At 37.1% G+C, this 24,716-nt stretch overlaps 1 protein-coding gene across 9 annotated transcripts in view; it reads right to left on the bottom strand.

Moving 5' to 3' along the window:
* Positions 1-24,716, bottom strand: part of Rapgef6 (Rap guanine nucleotide exchange factor 6) — a 187,270-nt gene that overhangs the window by 110,924 nt on the left and 51,630 nt on the right. For 8 of the 9 annotated variants that reach the window (XM_035447727.1, XM_035447724.1, XM_035447722.1 and 5 more), the window contains one exon: positions 15,090-15,233. In XM_035447727.1, the coding sequence (XP_035303618.1) occupies positions 15,090-15,233 (144 nt within the window). Of the gene's footprint in view, positions 1-15,089; positions 15,234-19,860; positions 20,003-24,716 lie in introns of those variants that run through there. The other variant, XM_035447726.1, reaches the window with a different exon arrangement.

Raw genomic sequence — 24,716 nt, 5'->3', positions numbered from 1 at the left:
CGAAAATGTTCACTATTACTCTTTTTAAAACAAAGCAACTGGGCTGAGGAGATGGCTCAGTGAGTAAAGTATTTATCATGCAAGCATGAGGTACTGAGCTTTGATCCCCAGAACTGAAGAACACCCAGATGCAGTATTGTGCACCTCTAATTCCAGCATTACATTGATATGGAAGGCAGAGACAGTAAGTCTCAGAAGTTTGATGCTAGGCAGCTATCCTGGTATACACAGAGGTGAACAAAAGACCGTGTCTGATTGTCCTCTGATCCACAAAAAGACGCTGTAGCATATATGTGACCACACACAAAAATATTCAAATATAAATAAAATAGCAAAGCAATTAACCTTATGTAAAATACATATATATAGCTCAGGACTGAACTTAGTACTTGCATATACCAAGCATGTCCTTTATCAACAAACAACATCTCTAGATGTAGTAAGCTGGTAATTCAGTTTTCTCAGTAGAGCAGAACTGTATGAACACCTGCATCAGACATATATGATGTACTATGGAACAACAAAGGGAAACACAGTCTATGAAGAAATGTTAAAGGTTTCTCCAAAGAGGGTGTGGATAAATGGAGTTTGGGAGCTAAGAAGGACTCCATCAAAGAACATGGTACAACACTACTGTGAACAAAAAGAATAAGAAACAAGGTAAGATTGGAGTTATATTCAACAGCTCAACATTATCATTAGAAAAAGAGGTCAGTATCAGCCTTCCAGAGAAAGAGTAGGCTGATAGGAAGGAAGGACATCAAAACATAGTGGTGCCAGACGGTTGAAAAGGTAGACGGCTGTCACATAAGGAAGGGACTTCAATCAAAAATGTAAGACATTTGGGCTGAACAAATGGTCTTGCTAACTACTATAAGAACGGTTTTGTTTTTGTTTTTGTTTTTGTTTTTGAGACAAAGTCTCACTCTGTAGACTATGCTGTCTTGGAGCCTGTGCTGATTCTTCCTGGCTGTCTTCTGAGTGCTGGGATTAAAAGTGTGCACAACCACATCCAGCCAAGGTTTATCACTATGCTTTTAACAACCAAAGGCAAAAGCGGTCTGAAAACGTTGAACTAAAATTCCAGTAGTACACAATTCACAAGTTTTAAAAAGTGCACTCCTTTGAGTAGCAAGATGTAGACCCCACTGTCTTGCTTCTTCTGACTTGGGACTGAACTCATCCCTGTTTGGAAACTTACCCTGTGTACTATCTGCCAAGAGCTGAAGCTCAAGTAGTTTTCTAAAAACATTTTTTAATGTGTGTTTACAAAGATTTAATGCTATGTGTATGAATATTTTGTCTGGATGTATGTAAGCCAAGCCCAGGTCTTCTAGAAGAGCAGTTGGTACTCTTAACCACTGAACCATCTCTCCAACTCCTTAAGTTTGCTTTCCCTTTCCATCATGTGGATACAGCTGATTGAAATCAGGTCATCAAGCTTGGTGCTAAGCACCTTTACCTGGCTGAGCCATGTCACCAAACTCAAGTTCAAGTAATTCCTACTCTCAGGTTGCTAACATCTTTAGAAATTAATCTTCTATCTGTGAAATGGGGAAAGGCAAAGAAGAGTTTGTACTGTTTTGCTGGTACATCTCAAACTGAAAGAGGTCATAGTGATATTTACATTAAGATGAGAAGGCAATAAACTTGGAGGAAGACATGCATCCAAATGATGGCAATGTGGTACACAGAAGCAACAGACCTAAACCAAGACTTCTGCAAAGGATCCTCTAAAATGAATGATACTAAGCCATTCATAGCAAATAAGGGATGTCTATGAATACCTCAGATTCAGTTTGAACTTTCCACAAAAATGAGTGGAAAGGCTGTGTCTGCAAATAAAGAACCTACTGCCATACTGTATTTAGTAAAAACAGTGAGATCATTGTGCACACTAATGTCAAGTTAACCTGTACTTACTCTCATCTCATTCTCATTTGTTAGCTTACTTAACTTCATTTACTTTAATGTATTTAGGAAAGTGTTTGCAATGCTGAGTGTTTTACAGAATACCAGATATTAGGCAAAGTCCTTTAGTAAACCTGTAAGTTACCAATTCAGCATACCAACACCCTCAGAATTATAATGCCACAACCAAAACCCACAAATCAGAAAACATCCAGACCAAAATAAAGTTCACACAACTCAACTAAAGACACATAAAACTAAGTAAACTTATCCAAGAACAGGTGCTGTTACTGAGACAGGCAACTCACTCTGAGGATACAATGAGGCTCTCAGTTTTAAGTCAAGAGCAATGTAATACAAAGAGTAAGCACACACATTTGATGGGATGTTCTCAAAGCACAGGTGCATGCCTATCATTTACAAAAAGAAAAGGATATGGAATTGAGTCTTGGAGATTACTAGGATTTAGGTAAAATAACAAAGAATAAAAGGAGAGTTAAAGTAAAATGAATAATACAAGAGATTTATATAAAAACATGGTCTCTTAAAAGACCAACAGTTTGACATGGTCAAAACATAAGAGATACATAAAAAAGGAAATACAAAACTGGAGAGACAAGGACCTATGCTATTCAATCTGGTAGCTACTAGCTACTACATATCTATCTACTTAGTTAAACTTATTCAAAACTAAATAAAGTTAAACCTTTAGACACATTACATTAGCTATACTTTAAGTGCTCAGGAACCACAAGTGGGTGGTTACTACCAATCTGGGCAGCACCAACATAAGGCACTGGCATTATCACAGCAAGTTCTACTGGACAGACTGGTTTACACTATGGGTGTCCTCATGTACTGGGATCACTGTAACTTCTCTGATACATTGTGGTAAACCACAAAAAGAATTAAGAATTTAAAACAAGGACACTGTTAAAGCTCCATCTAGAACTTACAAAGCAAAAAAAATAGACCGGTTGGTGGCAGGGAGTAGGAGAATATGGAGAACAGCAGTAGCAGTAGGGAGCCAGTTTAGAGCAGGGTTTAAAATAAAATACAGTAATGACTAAAGTACATTTAGTACATTGTCTTAATAAAAAGATTATATAATACTTTTTCAGTTTAAAAATGCCCCCAATTTAAATGAAAACAGTTTGTACAGTGGGCTTGGGTGATGATGCTATAACAGTCCTATGAAGAAAATCAAGGCAGGGATGGCACATGGATGAGGCAGGAGCATCATGAGTTCAAAAATAATTTGAGTTATATAACAAGACCTGGCACAACAAAATAGCTGTGAGCACTCAGAGCAATGACACAGAGAAAATGAAATAGGAACACATTTTAAATGAACAATTGATGGAAAATATCTCCAGGTAGCAAGAATTAGGCAACAGGTGTGCACTTAGGTTCCAAGTTCCTCCACAAAAGCCCAGTAAACAGGCAGGCAAGATGTCAGCGTCACTACTTTGGAGGCAAAGCAATCAAAGCACAAAACATTTAAATGACTTATGCCTCATACAGTTAGTAGAGGAAGGACTGTAGGCAGCTGGCTCATCCAGATGTGGGACTCTCTCTACAAGGCTTAATTACAGATTTTACTCACTAAATATTTTCCGATAACATTACCTCCTCCCCCACCAGGCAGGGTTTCTCTGTAGCTTTGGAGCCTGTCCAGGAACTCGCTCTGTAGACCAGGCTGGCCTCGAACTCATAGAAATCCACCTGTCTCTGCCTCCTGAGTGCAGGGATTAAAGGCATTCGCCGCCACCACCCAGCAAACATTTTTGTGCTATTTCTAATTACTAAATACATCTTCCTCAAAGATCCATGATCTGAGAAGATTCAACAACGTACAAATAGCTATAAAGTATGAAAACATGTTGACTATTCCATGGCAATAGGAATACTTAAAATCTTAAAACCACCGTGTAGGTAAGTATTAGAATTTCTAAACAGTCTAGTAAAATGTGACCATATCACGTGCTGCTGGAGAGGAACAAGCTACTTTTTCCTCTTAAACAATGGGAAAGAATATAACAAAGAATGGAGAGACTGCAGGCATCATAGAGAACAGGTTCTCAGGTTTTGTTTTAAATGATGCTAAACATAACATTTAATATATGTTCACTTTCTCCTGAGTATTAACTTAAAGAAAATGAAAATAAATGTATCAACAAAGATGAATACACAAATGTTCAAAACTGCCCCCAAATGAAACAATTAAATACCAATAGGTAGAAAATGAAACAAACTGTGGCATGCTGAAACATTGGAGTATTACTCAGCAAAAAAAGTGGAGGATGATAAACACACAATATAGATGCATCTTATAATGACTGAAACAAGTATAAGATGATAGGCACAAAGAATAATGTAACATATAAAGCCATATAAAGTTTTAGAAAATAAAACTAATCAATACTGAGAGAAAGCAGACTAGTGGCTGCTAAAAGGTGGATTTAAGAAAGGATGGATTACAAAAGGGAAATGAAGAATTTGTGAATGATAGAAAAGTTTATTTTGATCATGCTGACTGCTATAAAAGCCTGTTTATAATACCAAATGGTGCACTTCAAGTATGAGTCATGTACTATTTACAGCTTAATAAAGTTAAAAAGATAAATTGTTAGGCCGAGACTACAAGTTTTAACCCTGACCTGGCTATAGACTGAGTTCAAGCACAGCTTGGGCAGCTTTTAAGACTCTGTCTCAAATGTAAGATAAAGGCTGAGTATGTAGCAGAGCTTGAAGTGTTCGCCTAGCAATGTGTAAGGTGTTATACTAAATCATAAGCACTATACTCTTTTTACATTAAAATATTTCACACTGAGGTATGACTGCCATTGGTAAGAATGAATAAGATTACAGTACATTAATGCATGCATTAAAACATCACAATAGCGGCTGAAAAGTTTGCTCAGTGGTTAAGAATATTGGCAGCTCTTCCAGAGGTCCTGAGTTCAATTCCCAGCAACCACAACCATCTACAATGAGATCTGATTTGCTCCTCTCCTGGCATGTAGCCTCTATGTGTAAACAGAGCACCATATACATAAAATAAATGAATTAAAAAAAACCCAAAATCACAATAAACCTATTTTGTACAGTTAATAAACTCTAAAATACTCCAAATGAATACGCCATTTTTAAAGTTATTCTGTTTTTTGTGTGTGAACCCATGCACATGTATGCAAATATTAAATTATTAAATCCAGGGCCTTAGTGCATGCTAGGCAAGCACTTTACCACTAAGCTATATTTCTAGCTCTTTTGAAATTATTCTAAGTACTCAGTTAGAGAAACTAAAAATCTATGCAAAATACTCATAAAAACATGATGTACAGGTTATGCATTAAAAACTAAGTGTGACAAAAAATAGTGGTAAAATATTCTGTACATCTTTAAGAAATTTATGTCTTTAGTATTCTAGCAAGAAAAAAATTGATGGGTTTGCAAATTGAAAAAAGAAGACTATCAAAATGCAGGTGGATGTATTTCTATGAGTTCATGACCAGCCTAGTATACACATAACAAGTTCCAGTCCAGTCAGACTCAAAAAAGAAAAAGGAAAAAGAAAGAAAAAAGAAAGAAAGAAAAAGTAATTCTGCAATTTTTTTCCTATGAATTGTTGACTCATAGCAAGTCAAAGGGAAATAAAAGACTTTACAGTGGCTATACCCATCTGTAAATGCATTCAAAGAAACTATTACTGAATTTTTCTTTTTTAAAAAACTTGCAGTTTTATTAATCTATTCAGATGAGTTTTTTCAAAGAAGTAACAATGCCAGGCATGGTGGCACACACCTTTAATCACAGTACTTGGGAGACAGAGGCAGGTGAATCTCTATGAGTTTAAGGCCAGCCTGGTCTACAGAGTGAGTTCAGGACAGTCAAGACTACACAGAGAAACTCTGTCTCAAAAAAAAAAAAAAAAAAAAAAGCAAAACTATCATCTATTCAAACCTAACAATTTTGGTAAATTTTTATATGGGTACACATTGTATGTTGAGCATATTTCCTTTGTGTTCATTCCCTTTAATGTTATTTTTCTTACCTCCCCGTTGATCTTTGTTCCCCTAGACAATTTTGCTTCTATTTTAATCATATAAATCTAACAAACAAAAATGAGATAAAATGCATATTTGTATGTGACTGGATTAATTCACTTACTATGATTCTCTAGTTGCATCAGTATTTCTGCAAATAATATAATTTCATTCATGAACACACACGAATGTGTGCACACACATGTGTATGTGGTATGTGTCATATATATGTGGTAGTCCCAAGACAACCTCAGATATTGTTCTTAGGTGCTGTCTACCTGTTTTAAAAATCTTTCACTGATTTGGAACTTGCTAAGTAGGGTATAGACTGGTTATGCAGGGAGCCCTGGAGACCAGAATCTGCCTGTTTTTACTTCCTCATTGCTGGGGTTACAAGCTTGGATTACCACATTAGCTTTTTAAAATGTAGGTCCTAGGGATGGAACTCAGGTTGTCATGTTTGCAAGGCAAGCACTTTATCATGGAGCCATCTGTCTAGCTCTCTCATTCCATTGTGCACACATACTACACTTCCCTTACCCATTTCTCTGCTATTAAACACTAAGCTTATTTTGCACCTATTTTTACTAGTGCTGCAATAAGGACTGGTGTGCAAGTGCCTCATGCTGACTTGGAGTACTTCAGGGCAATACCCAGCAACCGACTCACACTGCAGATCTACTTTGAGTTTTGAGAAACTGTCATATATATTTCTGTATTTCACATTTTCATGAAGAGTGTCAATATAGCATTTTCTAAATTGCCTGAAATATATCCTTTCTAAGAAAAAATGTATTAATTCAAGATATCACACATATAAACTCTATTAAAAATCCTTTTCTAACCTAGTCTCACTGCTAATCATCAAGTTTATCTCAGTTGATCAATTAAGTTCTCTTCATGATATACCAAATTCCTGACAGCACACAGTAGAGAAATTACTTAACACAAGCAGCCATCTAGGCCACTACACACCAAAATGCCTCTTTAATAGAGTTATCACCAGAGGAAATTCTAAGGATCAACTGCTTGTTCTAGTCTACTCATGAAACCAAAGTATATAAAGATGACTTTCTTCAGCACACAGGAAGGTTAAAAGCAAATGACTCATGTGTGAACCACAGACCTCAAGAGGAAATACAGATTATCCTATGACACGACACCCAAAACAAAAAAAACAAAAATATGGGGAAGAACATATTAAAGTTGAGACTAAAATATACACGTGTGTGTGTGTGTGTGTGTGTGTGTGTGTGTGTGTGTGTGAATGCATGTGCACACATAGATATTATATATATTCTTTAACTCATACAAAAAGAGTCAAATGGCATAAAGATTCTTTGATTTGGCAGTACTATGTCTTATAACTTTTTCTAGAGTAATTAACATACTGGGATACATATTCAAAATGATATTTCATAAGAAATAGTTTTAAAAAACAAAAAACTAGAAATAAGTTTAATAACCAAGTATTAAGAGTTCAATGAACAAAGGATGACATATTGTTATAATGAGTATTATGCACCAAGGAAGAACAATGTTGTGGGCTAGGCATAGTGGTTACATGTTTATAGTTCTAGCTACAAAGGATGCTGAGCTAGGAAAATCTCTTGAGCCCAACTGTTTGAGATGATCCTGGGCAATACAGTGAGACACTATCTTAAAACAATCAAAAGAATAATGTTAGAAAAAAGTTTAAAATTTTATTTTTAAGAGTGTTTTAAAATAACTTTATTGTAGAATTATCTCATATGAAAAATGTAGAATTATGGATACAGGCCACTTCAGTCAGAGAACCAGGTAGGCTGACTATAGATCTTCATCTCTAGGTGAAGGGCAGCTGAGTCTTGCCCAAATCCTGGTGCACTTCCTCTACTCTGGCACAGTCCTCCAGTGATCAAGCAGGTGAGAGACCAGTTGGCCAGTTAAAATTTTATTTCTTTTAAAAGATTTTTATGTGTGTGTGTTCTATCTGCATGCATGCCTGGTGCCCAGGGAGACCAGAAGACAGTATTAAAACTCTGGAACTGGAGTTACAGATAGTTGTGAGATAACACATGGGTGCTGGGAATTGAACCTGGGTCCTTTGAAAGAGAAAAAAAAAATGCTCTTAAGCACTCAGCCATCACTCTATCCCCTAAAAATTTAAGTTTAAGAATTTTAGAACACAAGGACATCCAGCACAAGTATGTCTTTAGGATTCTAAACAGATCTGATCAGAAAATATCTTCATCATGCCATTTTATAGAATTCTACAAACTGTAACAAAACAGTGTTACAGCACACTGAAGGATACCTTATTAGGACAACACGGATTTTTTTTTTTTTTTTTTCAGCAGAATTCTTACAGGCCAGCCCAGAATGCCACAATAAACTTCAAGTACCAAAAGAGATTAGCTGCCAATTGAGAATATTAGTCCCAGCACAGCTGTCCTTAAGAAATCAAGGCCAGAAATGTAATCACAAGACAAGCCTCAGAAAATACTCAGGGACATCCTGGAGGAATGAAAGACAGATCACCACCATCAGTGTAAAACTCAGAAGAGACAAAACGAAAAAGCAAAAGCAATCCAATCTTATCATACAGTAGACCATACAGATCAACACCAGGAAAAGAAAAGGAGAAAGGATCATTAAAATGATGAAGAGGTGAGTATGTTCAGTAGCTGTGCACCCACTTAGCAGCATGTGCTTGGCCCTGGGTCCAATATCCTCTGTGGTGATTGTACAAATAAAAGTCTGTCTGAAGGTCAGAGAATGGAGTTTGCCACTAGCTAACCATAGAGGTCTGGAGGTTGGTACAGACAGACAGGAAGTGAGACAGCTGAGCAGAAACAGGATATGAGCAGGGAGAAACAGGACCTTGCTCTCTTGTCTGCTGAGACGCTAAGGAGGTAAGATGTGACCATGGCTTGCTCCTTCTCTTTGATCTCTCAGCATTTTTCTCTATATCTGAATCTGGATTTTTATTACTTTGATCAATTAAGAACTCCATTTACAATCCTCAGCCCCAAATAAACATTGAGATAAAAATTAACAAATGATAGGAATATGCCTGTGTCAATAGCAACCTTGCATATAAATCAATTCTCCAATTGCTGAATGGAATATACACATTACACACACACACACACACACACACACACACACACACACACACACACACCACGACCCGAGAATATGGAAACTTCATCAGTAATGACATACACAGAATGAGGTTACAGGCTGGACAAGGTAGTCCATGCAAACAGAACCAAAATCAGGCAGGTACAGAGACACTTGTACCTGAAAATAGACTAAGAAGAAATTAGAAATGAATACAACTGTATAGAACAAGAGAGATGGAGCCAGCATTAGAGCCCTTGAATAAGGAAAAAAAATCCTTTAAAAAAAGTGAAAATATAACAAAACTTACAGGGTAGAGCAAAAGTAGTACTAAGAATTTTCTATTAATAATTACCTACAGCAAAGAATAGAATATCAAAAATGTAATAATGCACCTCAATGACCTATACAAGTGAACCCAAATCCAAACTAGAATGAATAAAACAAAAAGAAACAGCAAAGATCAGAGACAATAATACAAAAGGCCAATGGAATGAAGAAGTGGGGAAGGGGATGAAAATATGGATGAGGTGGAGGGCAGTAACAAAACAACCTTTGGTGTTGGTCGGTCCTTGTCTTCTACCTTGTTTAGGACAAGGTAGATGTTCTACCTTGTTTGCAGCTATATACTCCAAGATTAGTGAGTTTCTGGGAATTTTTCAGGCTCTACCTCCCATTATACTACAGGAGCATTAAAGATTAACAGAGGTTATCACTGCCCATGGGTTTATAAGGGACTTCTAGCAAAACAAATCCACACTTGTTCATTTGTCTGCTTTTTGCCATCAACTATAAAACTGACTAAACTTTTCTGAAGGGGAGGGGAGCAGGATAGTGAAAGTGTCTCAAAAACTAAGTTAACAGGCACCAAGGAGGTAGCTTAGTGGGAAGAACTTGAGTTCAATATCAAAATGAAAACTCATTAATAAAAGGGAGTGAAGGGAGGGAATTAGCAAACCAGATTTGGTGGTGCACACCTTTAATTCCAGTACTGTATACATAGTGAGACTTACAGTAGCAAACACAATTCCAGCACTGGGAAGGTGGAGACAGGACAATCTCTGAGGCTTACTGAATAGCCAGCCTTGCCTACTTGGTGAGTTTCAAACCAAGGAGAAATCCTGCTCCAAAAAAGACAATTAACACTATCTGAGGAACAGCATCTGAGTTTGTCCACTGGTCTCTACATTTATACCTGCAAACATATAATGTGTGCACATACACAAATAAGAAAGCAAACAAAATACATCATATTAGAACAAAGTATAAACATCCTATAATCTTCTCTGTAAATTTGATAATATCCAACACTGCTTCCTGATAAAAGCATGATTAATTATAGAGAAGGCTCATACAATTACGTAATAAAAGTTATGTTAAGATAGGACAATACCAACATTATGCTGAAAGGGGAAATGCCGAAAGTGTTTCCTCTATATATGATAATGTTCGCTTTTACTGTTTATTCAATATAGGATTTCTGGAAATTTTAGCAAAGAAAATTAAAAGGTAACAATAAAAGTATTACAAATAGGGAAGAGAGAAAGGCATAACTTGCTTACAGATGATAATGATTCTCTACAACGAAAAGCCTAAAAACTTCAGCAAAAGACTATTAGAATTGAAAACTGAATTTGCAACATTTAAAAAAGTCACCATGGAGGTGCTGAATAATCATCAGAGCCTGAGTTTAGTCCCAAGATTTCATGTTAAAAAAAAAAAAAATACCAGAAATGGTGTGGATGCTCATAAGGTAGGGGTGGGGAGGCAGCATTAGGCCTGGTCAGTCAGTGAAAAGAGCTTCTTTCACGGAAAAAAAAAATCAAAGAAAATAAAACAAAACAAACATAAGGTGGATGATACCAATGGAATGACACCTGATGTCATTGGCTTCTCTATACACGAGCACATACACACTCATTCATAAAAAATCAGTAGTTTACATAAAAAGAAAAAAAAATCAGTACAAGGTCTCACAGAGTAACCCTGGCAGGCCAGAAAGTTGCTATATAGACAAGGTTGGGCTTGAACTCCCAGAAATCTATCTTTCCTTGCCTTTTGAGTAATAGAATTAAAAGGGTGTGCCACCCTTTTATATATATGAATGAGTTAAGTTGCTGAAAAAGATATCACGAAAGCAACACAATTTGTAAGAGCTATAAATCATGCAGAATGCACTAAAAAAAAACCCCACAAAAATAAACAGGAATGAATTTAACAAAGAAATTTATTCTATGTTCATATACTGAGAGTTAATATTGCTAATGTTTGGGGGCTGGAGAGGTAGCTCACTGGTTGAGAGTATGTAGTATTGCTGTAGATCACCAGAGTTTAGTTCCCAGGACCCAAATGGGTAAGCTCATAACCTCTTGTAATTCCCCCCTCCAAGGCATCCAAAACCATCTTCCAATTTTCATGGGAACATGTACTTATTCATGCATATATACAAATATTGCTAATACTCATACCATCCAAAGCAACTTGCAGGTTTGATGCAATCCCTTTCAAACCAGGAGTGAAACTCTTCACACAACAAGGAGACAAAACCAAATTATCTTGGAAGCACAGCACAGATAGCCAAAAAGAATACAGAAAACAAGAACAAAACTGGAGGCATCACAGTACCTGCCTTCAAACACAGCAATAAACAACAGTAAGCTGAAAATATTGATACTAGCGTAAGAACACAGATATAGATCAACAAAGACAATCACTCTCTGAAAAAAAATCCAGACATCTATGGTCAACAGATTCCAATGAGATGCTGAAACCACTGGAGAAAGGACAGCCCTTTAATAAACATGGACAGAAGGGGTCAAGACCATGCTGGGCAGCCCACAGAAACAGCTGAGCTGAGCAAATGGGAGTGCACAGACCCCAGTCTGACAGCTGGGGAACCAGCATAGGACCGATCCAGGACCCCTGAATGTGGAGGTCAGTTGGGAGAACAGCACAGTCTATGCCTATGGCAGTGGAACCAGTATCCCCATGGAGGGATACTCTCTCAGCCTAGATACATGGGGGAGGGTCTAGGCCCTGCCCCAAATGATGTAACAGACATTGATGATCCCCGATGGAAGGCCTCACCCTCCCTGGGGAGTGTAGGGGATGGGATGGGGAACTGGTGGGGCCATGGGAGGACAGGAGGGAGCGGGGACAGATATTGGTATGTAAAATAAAATTGTTTTTAATTTAAATTTAAAAAGGGGGAAAAAAAGGAAGAGGAAAAAAAAAAAAACATTCCCAGGAAAATATCTATGCATCTCTCTAACCTTGCACAAGAGACCGAAGATGTGAATCTCTCAAACTACTAGAAACATTTCAGAGGACACACTTCAGTGCTGAATATAGGCAGTGTTTGAATAAAAACCAGACAATAAAACACCAACAATAGGAACAGAAATAACAACTAAAAGCTTCTATACAATAAAGAATCTAAACAATGAAGTGAAGAGAATATGAAAAATTCCAACTATTCATCTATCATTAAGATTAATATCTGTAATATATAAGAAACTCAGAAACAGTAAGAAAAGCCCCATGTAATTCCACTGAAATAAATGGGCAAATGGCCAGGTGGTGGCGGCACACACCTTTAATCCCAGCACTCAGGAAGCAGAGGCAGGTGGATCTCTTGAGTTGGAGGCCAGCCTGGTCTACAAAGAAAGTTCCATGACAGCCTGGACTGTTACACAGAGAAAACTCTGGAAAACCAAAATGTAAATGATCAGAACACCTTTCAAAAATGGAAATACAATGAACAATAAATGTAATCTTAAGACATCTATATCATAATTACTCAACAAATCAAAACTGTGATGAGGTATCATCATAGCCATCTAGGTAACCAACTGTCAAAAAGACAGACAAACCAAAAAACATAAAACACTGACAGGGAAAAGACATTCTTGCATTCTGTAGGTGAGTTGTAATTAGAAGAACCATTATGGAAGACAGTATGCTAGTGCCTTAAAGCTGAATTGGGTGTGTTGGTGCCCTTTTATCTCAGTACTTGTGTGTATCACAATTCAAAGTCAGGGCTACATAACAACGTCTTGTCTAAAACAAACAAACAAAAAATGGAACAATCCAAAAACAGATGGGTAAGTGAGCAACCCTCTTCCTTGGGATACAAGAATCATTGTATGATCTATGTTTAGTGGGGCATTTTGAGAGTACCCACTAATGAATGAATAAAAACAAAATTAGAGTATATGCACAAAATCCAGTATTATCCAGTCATGAAGAAGGCTAAATCCTGTCCATCAAAGCAAGACGGATGCAACTGAATTACCTTAAATGGACAAAGAAGATACAGAAAGACAAAGTATCCTCTCTCTTATGGAGAAGCTAAGAAAAATTTGGGGCAGCAGGGATGGTTCAGTGGGCAGAGTATACATAGGATCCACATTGGATTCCCCACCACCATAAAGGTAATGGTACAGACACATACATACAGAAACTCATATTGCAGGGTTTCATTGGCTAGCCAATTTAACTAAAATGGTGAATTCTAGGTTCAATGAGAGACTCTCGTCTCAAAAATCCAAGCACAGAGCAACAGAAGGCAATATTTAAAAGTTGATTTCTAGCTTCCATAGGGACACCCACAGGTGAATGCACCCTCATACCCGTGCAGAAATATGAACACATACACTCAATCTGAACATAAAATGGTGATTAACAAGGTTAGAAAAAGTACTGATGGAAATATATAAAAGGTTGGATTTGATCAGTATGCAATGTATGCAACTGATAATAGGACACGGAATACCATTAATATGGTCTGTAAAAAGCACACATGACCAAATACTGAGATTGAAATTAATCAATTATAGCATATTACTATAATGGAGCACTATGCACCCATTCAAAATATAAAAGAAAATACAACAGCATTCAAAGATGTTGAGATTCTATAACAAGTTTTTAAAATTCACAAAACATTAAGTCTAGAAAATTTGTAATACATACATTGTATAATTTAAAAAAAGGACAATTTAACTAGTAACAGGAAAATCAACTATATATTTAAAACAAATGTTTCTTTTGTTTACCTTGTATGGCTGAGTTATTGGTTGTAAATTTTGGGACCAGTATTGTTTTATTTGCAGAAACAGAACATATTTTTTAATGAAATTAGCAAATGTGACAGAATCTTTAAAATTTCCTTCAATCCCATTCTCATTCTAGTAAACCACTTCCCTGACTATCTTCTTCCCTGCCACAGAATGAGAGCACTTCTGTCTTGACAACCAAAAGAATAGACTCTTGTCAATTTTTCTGCAACCAACTATTACAGCACTCTTAATACTGTCATTTAAATACAGACCAAAGGGGGAAAGCTGTGGGGCAACTTAAAAGTTCTGAAACTCTATGATGCTGACTCCTTGGAAAACGTAATTATGGAATCTTCCCTTAAGTATGCACATGAACCTATTTTTCCTCAAATTATTTTTATTTCTCAATTTAACCACTTCTCAGTCTAAAAAGATGCAACATGCAACAGCAGAGTTAAAAGACTTCTAATGTAGCAGCTTCCTCTCTCTGGCTTTTACAAAGCCCAATGTTTCATTTGCTTCTTTGAAAGTATTAGTCTGTGAAGACATAACTAACACATATTTCTACACTAGCACCTGGCTTATGTGTGACTAACAGTCCCGCAGACCAAGGGAAGAACTGTCACAGTTTTCTTTCTTTTGTATGCCTTCCATCACAGTAGGAAAAGTCTACTGCCTGAATTCTCAGATTCAATCTGCATGCTATTCAGACACTATAAAGGCTAGAAAATTCAAAAGTATATCTAAGAAGCTAAGGAAATACTTTGGTTAATTATTTAAAGTAATAAAGCTAAAGCAAAATTCCCCAGATAAGATTTCTAATCAATCCAACAGTCAAGTAGAAGTGTTTTTAAAAATTGTACATTTATCTTACCTTAACCTTTACACAGAGACCAAAAACCATGTAAATTAAAGACATTTTAATGAAAATGAAGGATCCATGAATTAGTCAGACTATACTCACCGAAAGGTAGTTATTAACATCCACTCCATCAGTTATGGTTTGCCGTTCTCCTTTATAGTTAATTTTCCGAAACCTTCGTCGAGACTGTCTGGCAGGAATTTCTCTTTGTAAAATACTATCTTCGTTATCTTTGGAATTCTCTACCTGAAATACATGTTCACATTCCTGATTAAATAACCAATTTTTCCATCTCACTGATATTCTATGAAGTCTGAACAGGCTCATAAGGAATCTTCATTTACTTCTGCTAAGAAAGTGCCTGAAGAAACAGTCTGCACAAGGCAATGTTCCGAGTTGAAAGAGATTAAAGACCATGTTTTTATAAAGAACCAGAGACCACAGTTTCCTTACAGGAAACTGTCTGTCTCGAGCACATAAACATATATCCGCTAAGTAAAGACTCTTACCAGAAATGAAGGCTGCTAACTACACCTACACATTCAACAATTATAACTTGGATGTTAGTCTAATTACAAACTGCCTGATAATGTACTCATTTTACTTAGTAAACATTCATAGCTATCATTTTAGTGAACTAGTGAAAAGCAAAACAAAACTACTCTTATTCTTTGATAGAAATACTTTGGTGTTCATTTTAATGTATGACAACAGAGGAAGGAAAGCAACTAAAAAAAAAAAACAACAGAGAAACTAACAATTATGAAGATGGCTTAAAATGAACATGCATACACATGTTTCACTCTACAACCATCTCCAGGTAATAAACAAAATGAAACCTCCAAGGACTGATACCTTTCCAGCTCACAGAGTGACCCTTACTAAAGTTGAGCTGGCAGGACTATCTATTTGCAAAACACAAGAATGCTATCCAATCACAGAGTACATCATTATCGTAAAAAAACAATATTTTTAAAAGATTTATTTTTCACCTATGTGTATGTGTCAACACCAGACATGTGCAGGTGCCTAAAGAGGCCAGAAGCTGGAATTAGGGGTGGCTGTGAGCTGCTCTATTTGAGTGCTGGGACCTGAACCTGAGTCCTCTTGCAAGAACATTCTCTTCAGCCCCCCAAATTTAAATCTTCTTACAAATGTACACTGGAAGTTCTAAATTATACTTTATACTAATGTAATATTTCAGGAATAATTTCAGTTTTTTTCTACTACTCTTTTTCCTGCTAATGTCACATCTCTCTACTATCCCAAAATATGCTCTAGGCACTGAATTCAACAGTTCAGTCAACAATTTCCAGCTCCTATGCTCATCTTCCAAAGCTCAGATCCATTTCTCAGGAGGTCAATTCTGTTTGACCATGTTCCTCTCCCAAGGCCCTTTCTTTCAACACCGTCATTACCATCCCATATTTGAGTTTTAACCACTTCAGCCTTAGAATATATCAATAGTGATTCTGCTGCTTTAGGTAAGTATTCCAATCTCACCCAGTAGTCAGATAAACTACCAAGATAAATCATGTTAGGTTTCCTAATTTGATAATGTTTACCATATCAATTCAAATAAAAAAAACATTTTATGTGTATGGATGTTTTGCCTGCATGTATATCTGTGCACTACTCGTATGCCTGGAGTCTGCAGAGGCCAGAAGAGGGCATTGGATGTCCTGGAACTGGAGTTATAGACTGTTGTGAGCTGCCATGTGGGTGCTGGGAACTCAACTTGGGTCCTCTAAAAAGCAGTAGCTGCTACTTACCAGAGTCATCTTTCTAGCCTGGTTAAATTTAAACTCTTACATCTGATATTCAAAGCCATGTGTACTCCTGTCTCCTGTAAACTGTTTATTTTTTTGTTTTTGTTTTTTGTTTTTCAAAACAGGTTCTTGTTCTGTATCTGCCACTGGCCTTGAACTTGCAATATTCCTCGTTTGGGCATGTGATATCATACATAGTCCCAAGACACTCTTAAAACTTCATCTTAAACAAAAATGACCTTGGAAAACCTACCGACCTCCCTCTACCCACCACCAATAAATCATCTCACTTAAAAGCTCTAAAGGCTGAACAATTTTCTAAGTATTTTTAGAGATGTTATCTAATAGTTCTATTCTGTTTCAGGGGTGAGAAGTTCAAACTGAGGAACAGCATGTTAGTGTGACCACTCATAACTTACATTCTTCTACTAAGTAACCTTACTGTGATGGCTTCCATATTATGTATTATCCTTCCCATTTAATTGTCACATGCTAGCAACCATGAAGGCAGATCTCAGAAGCCATTCTTCTAGGCATTTACACATAGAATCCTGCCTAAAAGCTTATTCATTCCCTGCCAACATGTTGCTGTACAATACCTATGACTGATGGTTAATTCTGATTGTCAACCTGAATAGATTAAGAATCACACAGATGGTGGTGGCACATGCCTTTAACCTTTAACCCACAGCCCTTGGCAGGCAGAGACAGGTGGATCTCTGTGAGTTTGAAAATAGCCTGGTCTACAGAGAGTTCCAGGATAAGCAGGGTGGTTACACAGAGAAACCTCGTTTCAAAAATACAAATCAAAAAAAGTGGGGAGGAATCACATGGGGGATTAAAAAAGACCACCTCGAGGAATGCAGGTATTTCCAGAGACAACGATTAGCACAGCATGTTTCTGACCCAACTGACAGACTAGTCCACTGATGCAGAAGAACATTACTGGGAGGTGTAAAAGTTAGAAAGCATGTGGGGCCCAGTTGAAGGGAATAGGTCATGAGGGTGTATGTACCCTTTGGGTTGTATCTCTTTAGCCTCTCCTCTATTCTCCTTTCTTTGCTTGGATTCTAATAGTAAAGTCTTACTTAGCTTCAGACTTTTTTCTGTTTATGGCGGCAAGATCTCACTAAACAACCTAAGATGGTTTTGAACTCTTGATATTTTTTTCTTGGGTCTCCTGAGTGTTGGGATTAGAAGTGTGCATCACACCAGGCTTGGCTTCTGGCTATTTAACAGGAGTTAAAATTAGATGGAAATAGCATCAAAATAAAAGCCCAAATGCCATTTCTAAGGGAGCAGGACAGGAGGAAGGATACAAAAAGGATAATGTACTATAGAACAAAAGCAAAGAGAAAACATAACAAAACAAAACCAATGGGAAAATGTGATTACCACTGAGACAAATCCAAGCCTACCAGTGATAACAAAGAATACAAACTGAAGTTTTTCCAAGTAAAAAATAAATGTCAAACCAAATACAAAAATGAGGAAACAGATTAAGGCTCATAAAGTCTTGAATGTAGAAAACTTAAAATTAAAGGCTGATGTCTCACTAAGAAAATAGAACCCTAAACTTGATTTCAAGTTTGACTCTTTATTAGTTGCTTGCCTTGTTGCTTCTACAACATACCAGAAAAAAAGACAACCTAAGGAAGTAAGGCCTTTACTTTGGCTCACACCTTGAACACACAATCCATCAAGGACAGTAAATGAGGAGGGCAAGAGAACAAGGAACTGCTACATTACATCCATAGTCAGGAAAGAAAGATGTATGGCTGCTACTTAGCCCCCTTTCTCCTTTTAGTCAGTCCTGGATCAGAGGACATGGGGTGGTTTCTTTCACTTAAGAGTATTTTCAAAGTTTATCCATTTTGTGGCAGTTACTGACAGCTCACTATATAAGGCAGAGTACTATTCCATCTTATGGACACTGAACAAAGTTTATTCAGGTTATAGATATCTGTGCTACTTCTATTTTTGGGAAATCGTGGATAATGTACATACATGCCACTGTATAAGATGTTATACGGGCATATTTATACTCTCTTGGATTTGTTTGTTGGAGTCAAATTAATGGGTTAATATGGTAACTATTTTTAACTGTTTAAGCAACTGCCAAACCACTTTTCTAAACTGGTGGAAGCACCTCATACTTCCAGCAAAGACAGACTCCAATATTTCAATAGATGCTTTCCAACGCTAATAAGTGTCTGCAAATGAAATCCTTTCTTTATCATTACTTTTAAGTTTGGATGCAGACTTCAAGTTATGCCACTGATACAACTATCCATCATGTAGAAAAAAACTGGTCTAATCCTAAGAATCTATTGGGGATACAGGCTGTTAAGTGGTTGTTCTTGTCTTCCTACCTGAAAGAAATTACATTTAGAAGCTAAAATTAAAAAGAAAAAAAAATCAATAAAATCATGTGCAGAATCTTTTTAAGTATAATCTCATCCCAAAAATTCCTGAGGGAAAAAAGAAATCCTTATAACTGTAACAAAATGCACACCAGATGATAGATGCAAAGCCTCTTAGAAATAAGGTTATTTTGATTCTATTTTGAGACAGGGTCTCACTGTAGCCCACATTGTCCTTGAATGCTCAGCAATTCCCCTACTTCACTCTCCTGAGTGTTGGGAGTACAGGCATGTGCCACTATGTCTTGGGCAACAAGATGTCTTTGAAAGACATCAACTAGGCTAACATATCCAATGAATAAGGTGTCTGGTCAGGCAGGGTATAGAGACCTGTCCCAAAACAAAACAAACCTGTTTGGCCACAGGTATTTCCAATCATCCCTAGATCAAATATTTCAAAGAATTCTCAACATTTTAAGGAATTCAGAAATTTTGGATTATTTTATACTAACTAAAACATTCTCAACACAGCTGAGTCAACAAAAAGTTAAGAAATTTATATTTTGATGTCACTTTTGTTGACATTTTATATACACACCGGTTTTTCCTGAAATGTCTGATAAGTAACTGGAGGGAAATTGTCTATCATGAAATTTATCAACATGCACTTTTTAATGCCTAGAACTATCTCATATTAGCATAGCAGAGTTATCAAAAATCAGGAATTTGACAGTATCTTACCTGCACTCACATTGCTAACATGATTTTAATTCTCCACTGTCCAACAGTCAACAGAAAAATCATGCCTTATGATTTGTAGATGCCACATTTTTGTCTTTTAGAACGGTTCCATGGATGCTGCACTTTATTTCCTGCCATTGAGATATTTATTGAGTACATTCTGGTCAATTTGTAGAATTTCCTCTGATTTAATATGTCTAGTAATTTGTGACAGTTTGGTTTAAGTATGAATGCTGAGCAAAAATACATCCCAAAAATGCCTTTTGTCCGTTTCAGCATTGTTGCAATAGGAATAATTTACCACAAGTTTGTGCATATATGATGGCAATAGCAATAACTACTATTCTGGTAAAAATCTGCTGTATTTTAGCATTAGAATATTCCCTTCATAAATAATTTCTAGGGACATACTCTAACATGACCTAAGTAGTCTCCCTAGCTTTACCAATTTAAAAGCAAGTGTTTCCTATTTGTTAGTTGGCATTCTACCAAAAAGGAGAGCTATCTCACCTTCCTTCTTCATTTATTTGTGTTGTCAAGATTTTAACTTCTTGTATGATATATGAAGGTAGCATTATTACTATAAATTTTTATTTTGATTCACAAATATCCTAGGTTTGGCCAATAGGAATGTTTTTGATCTGGATCCTGGGTTATTTTAAATTCTCTTAAATGCTTCCTTTGCCTTGTCAGGTAATGAAAGTATATTGTTTCTTAAGAGGAAAATGGATAAAGAGGAACGGGAAGAAAATCTGTTGATAAATATTTTTAAACTGTACATTTAATACATATATACATTAAAATTCTAGCCAATAATTTTCCTCTTTAAAAATATATATTTGTGCCAGTCAATGGTGGCACATGCCTTCGCCCGCTTTTTGATTTAAATGAGAAACAATCTTATTTTACATATCAATCTCAGTTCCCTCTCCCTCCCATGCACCCTCCGCCCAGCGCCCCAGAGAGAGTGAGGATAATCAAAGTCTGTCACATCATTTAGGGCAGGGCCTAGGCCCTCTCTCATGTATTTAGGCTGAGAGAATATCCCTCCATGGGGGAATGGCTCCCAAAGTTCATTCGTGTACTAGGAATAAATGCTGGTTCCATTGCAAGAGGCCCCATAGACTGCTCAGGCCGCCTAACTGTCACCCACATTCAGGGGGACTGGTTCAGTCCAATGCTGGTTCCCCAGCTGTCCTGATGGGGTCCTTGAGCTCCCACTTGCTCAAATCAGCTGTTTCTGTGGGTTTCCCCAGCATGGTCTTGACCCCTTTGCTCATCCCTCCTCCCTCTCTACAACTGGATTCCAGGAGTTCAGCTCAATGCTAAGCTATGGGTGTCTGCTTCTGCTTCCATCAGCTACTGGATGAAGGCTCTAGGATGGCATTTAAGTCATCAATCTCATTATAGGGGAGGGGCATTTAAAGTAGCCTCTCCACTATTTTCTTAGATTCTTACTTGGGGGTCATCTTTGTGGGTCTTTGGACATTTCCCTAGTGCCAGATTTCTCTTTAAACCTATAATGGCTCCTTCTATTAAGGTATCTCTTTTCTTGCTCTCCTCTGTTCATCCCCCAACTCAATCTTCCTGATCCCTCATGTTCTCCTCCCCCCCTCTTTCTTTTACCACTCTCTCCCTTCCCCCATGCTCCCAATTTGTTCAGAAGATACCAGAAAATGGAAAGATCTCCCATGCTCTTGGATAGGTAGGATCAACATTGTAAAAATGGCAATCTTACCAAAAGGAATCTACAGATTCAATGCAATCCCCATCAAAATCCCAACACAATTCTTCACAGACCTTCGAAGAAAAATACTCAACTTTATATGGAAAAACAAAAAACCCAGGATAGACAAAACAACCTTGTGCAATAAAAGAACTCCAGAAGCATCAGTATTCTGGACTTCAAGCTCTACTACAGAACTATAGTAATGAAAACAGCTTGGTAGTGGCACAAAAACAGACGGGTGGACCAATGGAATTGAATTGAAAAGCCTGATATTAATCCATACACCTATGAAGACCTGATTTTTGACAAAGAAGCTATAAACTTACACAATGGGAAAAAGAAAGCATCTTCAACAAACGGTGCTGGCATAACTGGATGTTAACATGTAGAACATTGTAGATAAGCATATCTATCACCATGCACAAAACAAGTCCAAATGGATCAAAGACCTCAACATAAATCAAGCCATGCTGAACCTCTTAGAAGAGAAAGTGGGAGGTACCCTTGAACGAATTGGCACAGGAGACCACTTCATGAACATAACACAAGTAGCACAGACACTGAAATTGACAATTAATAAATGGTACCTCCTGAAACTGAGAAGTTTCTGTAAGGCAAAGGACACAGTCAACAAGACAAAACGGCAGCCCACAGAATGGGGAAAAGATCTTCACCAATCCCATATCTGACAGAGGAGGGCTGATTTCCAAAATATACAAAGAACTCAAGAAGCAAGTCACCAAAACACCAAATAATCCAATTAAAAAGTGGGGTACAGAACTAAATAGAGAATTCTCAATAGAGAAATCTAAAATGGCTAAAAGATAATTAAGAAAGTGCTCAACATCCTTAGCCATCAGAGAAATGCAAATCAAAACAACTCTGAGATACCATCTGACACCTGCCAGAATGGCTAAAATCAAAAACACCAACAACAGATTATGCTGGAGAGGATGTGGAGAAAGGGCTACACTCCTCCATTGCTGGTGGGAGTGTAAACTTGTACAGACACTTTGGAAATCAGTATGGTGGTTTCTCAGGAAAATGGGGATCAGTCAACCTCAAGATCCAGCAATTCCACTCTTGGGCATATACTCAAAGGATGTCAAAGGATACACATGTCAAAGGATACACATTCATACAACAAGGCCATCTGTTCAACCATGCTTAAATCAGTGCTGTTTGTTATAGCCAGAACCTGGAAGCAACCTAGATGCCCCTCAACTAAAGAATGGATGGAGAAAATGTGGTACATTTACACAATAGAGTACTACTCGGAGCAAAAAACACAATAAAATCTTGAAATTCTCAGGCAAATGGATGGAACTGGAAGGAATCATCCTCAGTGAGGTAACCCAGTCACATAAAGACAAGCATGGTATGAACTTACTCATATATGGATATTAGACATAGAGCAAAGGGCTACCAGCCTACAATCCACACCTCCAGAGAAACTGAGAAACAAGGAGGACCCTAAGAGAAAAATACATGGTTCCAGGGAGGAAGGGAGGGAGAAGGGAACTGGGATTGTCATGTAATTCGATCTTGTTTGTAATTCAAATATATAAAAAATAAAAAAAAATTAATAAAAAAAAATACATGGTTCCCTGAAGAAGGGGAAAGGAACAAGAGCTCTTGAACAAATTCCAGCACTTGGGAAGCAGAGGCAGGCGGATTTCTGTGAGTTTGAGGCCAGTCTGGTCTACAAAGTAAGTTCCAGGACAGCCAGGAATGTTACACAGAGAATCTGTCTAGAAAAACCAAAACCAAAACAACAACAACAACCCCTCCAAAAAACCCAAAGCAAAACAAACAAAAACCACCAACCCCCCAAGCAAACAAACAAAACACTACTACTACTACTACTACTACTACTACTACTACTACTACTACTACTGTGTGTGTGTGTGTGTGTTTGTGTGTTAACATACATTTGTATGTTAGTATTCTGGCTAGTATATTTGTTTCTTATTTCCTGACACTAGTCCTTTTTCTCCTTTTCCTCTTTTTTAGACATGATCTCAAGTACTTCATGCTGTCTCCAAGTCATTATATGGTTCTGAACTCCTGATCATCCTGCTACCACCTGGTTAAGTGCTGGAATTATATTTAGTTGTGTTTTCTATGTTATGAGAAAACAACTCTTAAGCAATTTTTATTAACATTTTCTTGCATTATTTAGCACATACTCATGCATGCACACCAAGTGTGGAGGTCAGGGAACAGTTTCTGGAATGCAGGTCATCAGACTTGTTGGCAAGCACTTTTACCTGCTGAACATCCCACCAGAGCAATGCTTAAATAATATTGTGAGTAAATTAACAGATACAAGGTAATATAAGCCAACAAATTCTAACTCTTAGCAAACTTATAGTTTTTAAACAGAAATCTACATAGAGAAATGAACACAGATAATTGCATATGTGTTAGGCTGACATGCATTTCACTGAGGGATCCTAGAGGAACTAGACACAACCAGCAGCCAGAGCTTGGTTTCGTTCCTAAACAGTTTCTGAAACAACAACAAAATCCAACCAAACTCCCTTTAAAGAAGAGGCTAACAATTCCAGGTTTAGAGCAGCTTAAGAAGAGACTACAGCGTTAAGATGATATTATGACTTGTTCTTAAAGACAGACATGCTATACAGCTTCTATGTACACTAAGAATTAAAGCACACAGACTAAGACCTCTGCAGTTCTAGCTCCACTACTTCCCAAACATATAAAAAATGGGAAGTGTACCAATCTAAGAAACTCCCATTCAGCCTGGGTAGTATTTTTGTCATATCCTTTAACATATACATTTAAAGAAGGAAATAGCATACCCTACTGAGTATTCCAAATATTTAATGCTTAAAGTAAAAATAAAACAAAGTCCATGCCTCAAACAACACTGAATGTAAAGAACATTGACCGAACATGTATTAACTATACAGACAGCCATTTGCAACATACTAAACACCCCTTCATCTGTCATTGTTCTTCCCTTAGAGTTCTAATTAGCTACACAGTCAGTGAGTAGAGTCTGAAAGTGAACACATTCACTTTTACAACAGTCAATTGTAACAGTTACTGTATCTTATTAGTAGCTATCTTTAATACCCTCTTGCTGTATTTACTTTATAAA

Source organism: Cricetulus griseus, chromosome 7, assembly GCF_003668045.3.
Source record: "Cricetulus griseus strain 17A/GY chromosome 7, alternate assembly CriGri-PICRH-1.0, whole genome shotgun sequence".
In the NCBI taxonomy this organism is placed as follows: domain Eukaryota; kingdom Metazoa; phylum Chordata; class Mammalia; order Rodentia; family Cricetidae; genus Cricetulus; species Cricetulus griseus.
This window is presented reverse-complemented; position numbering and strand designations above follow the sequence as displayed.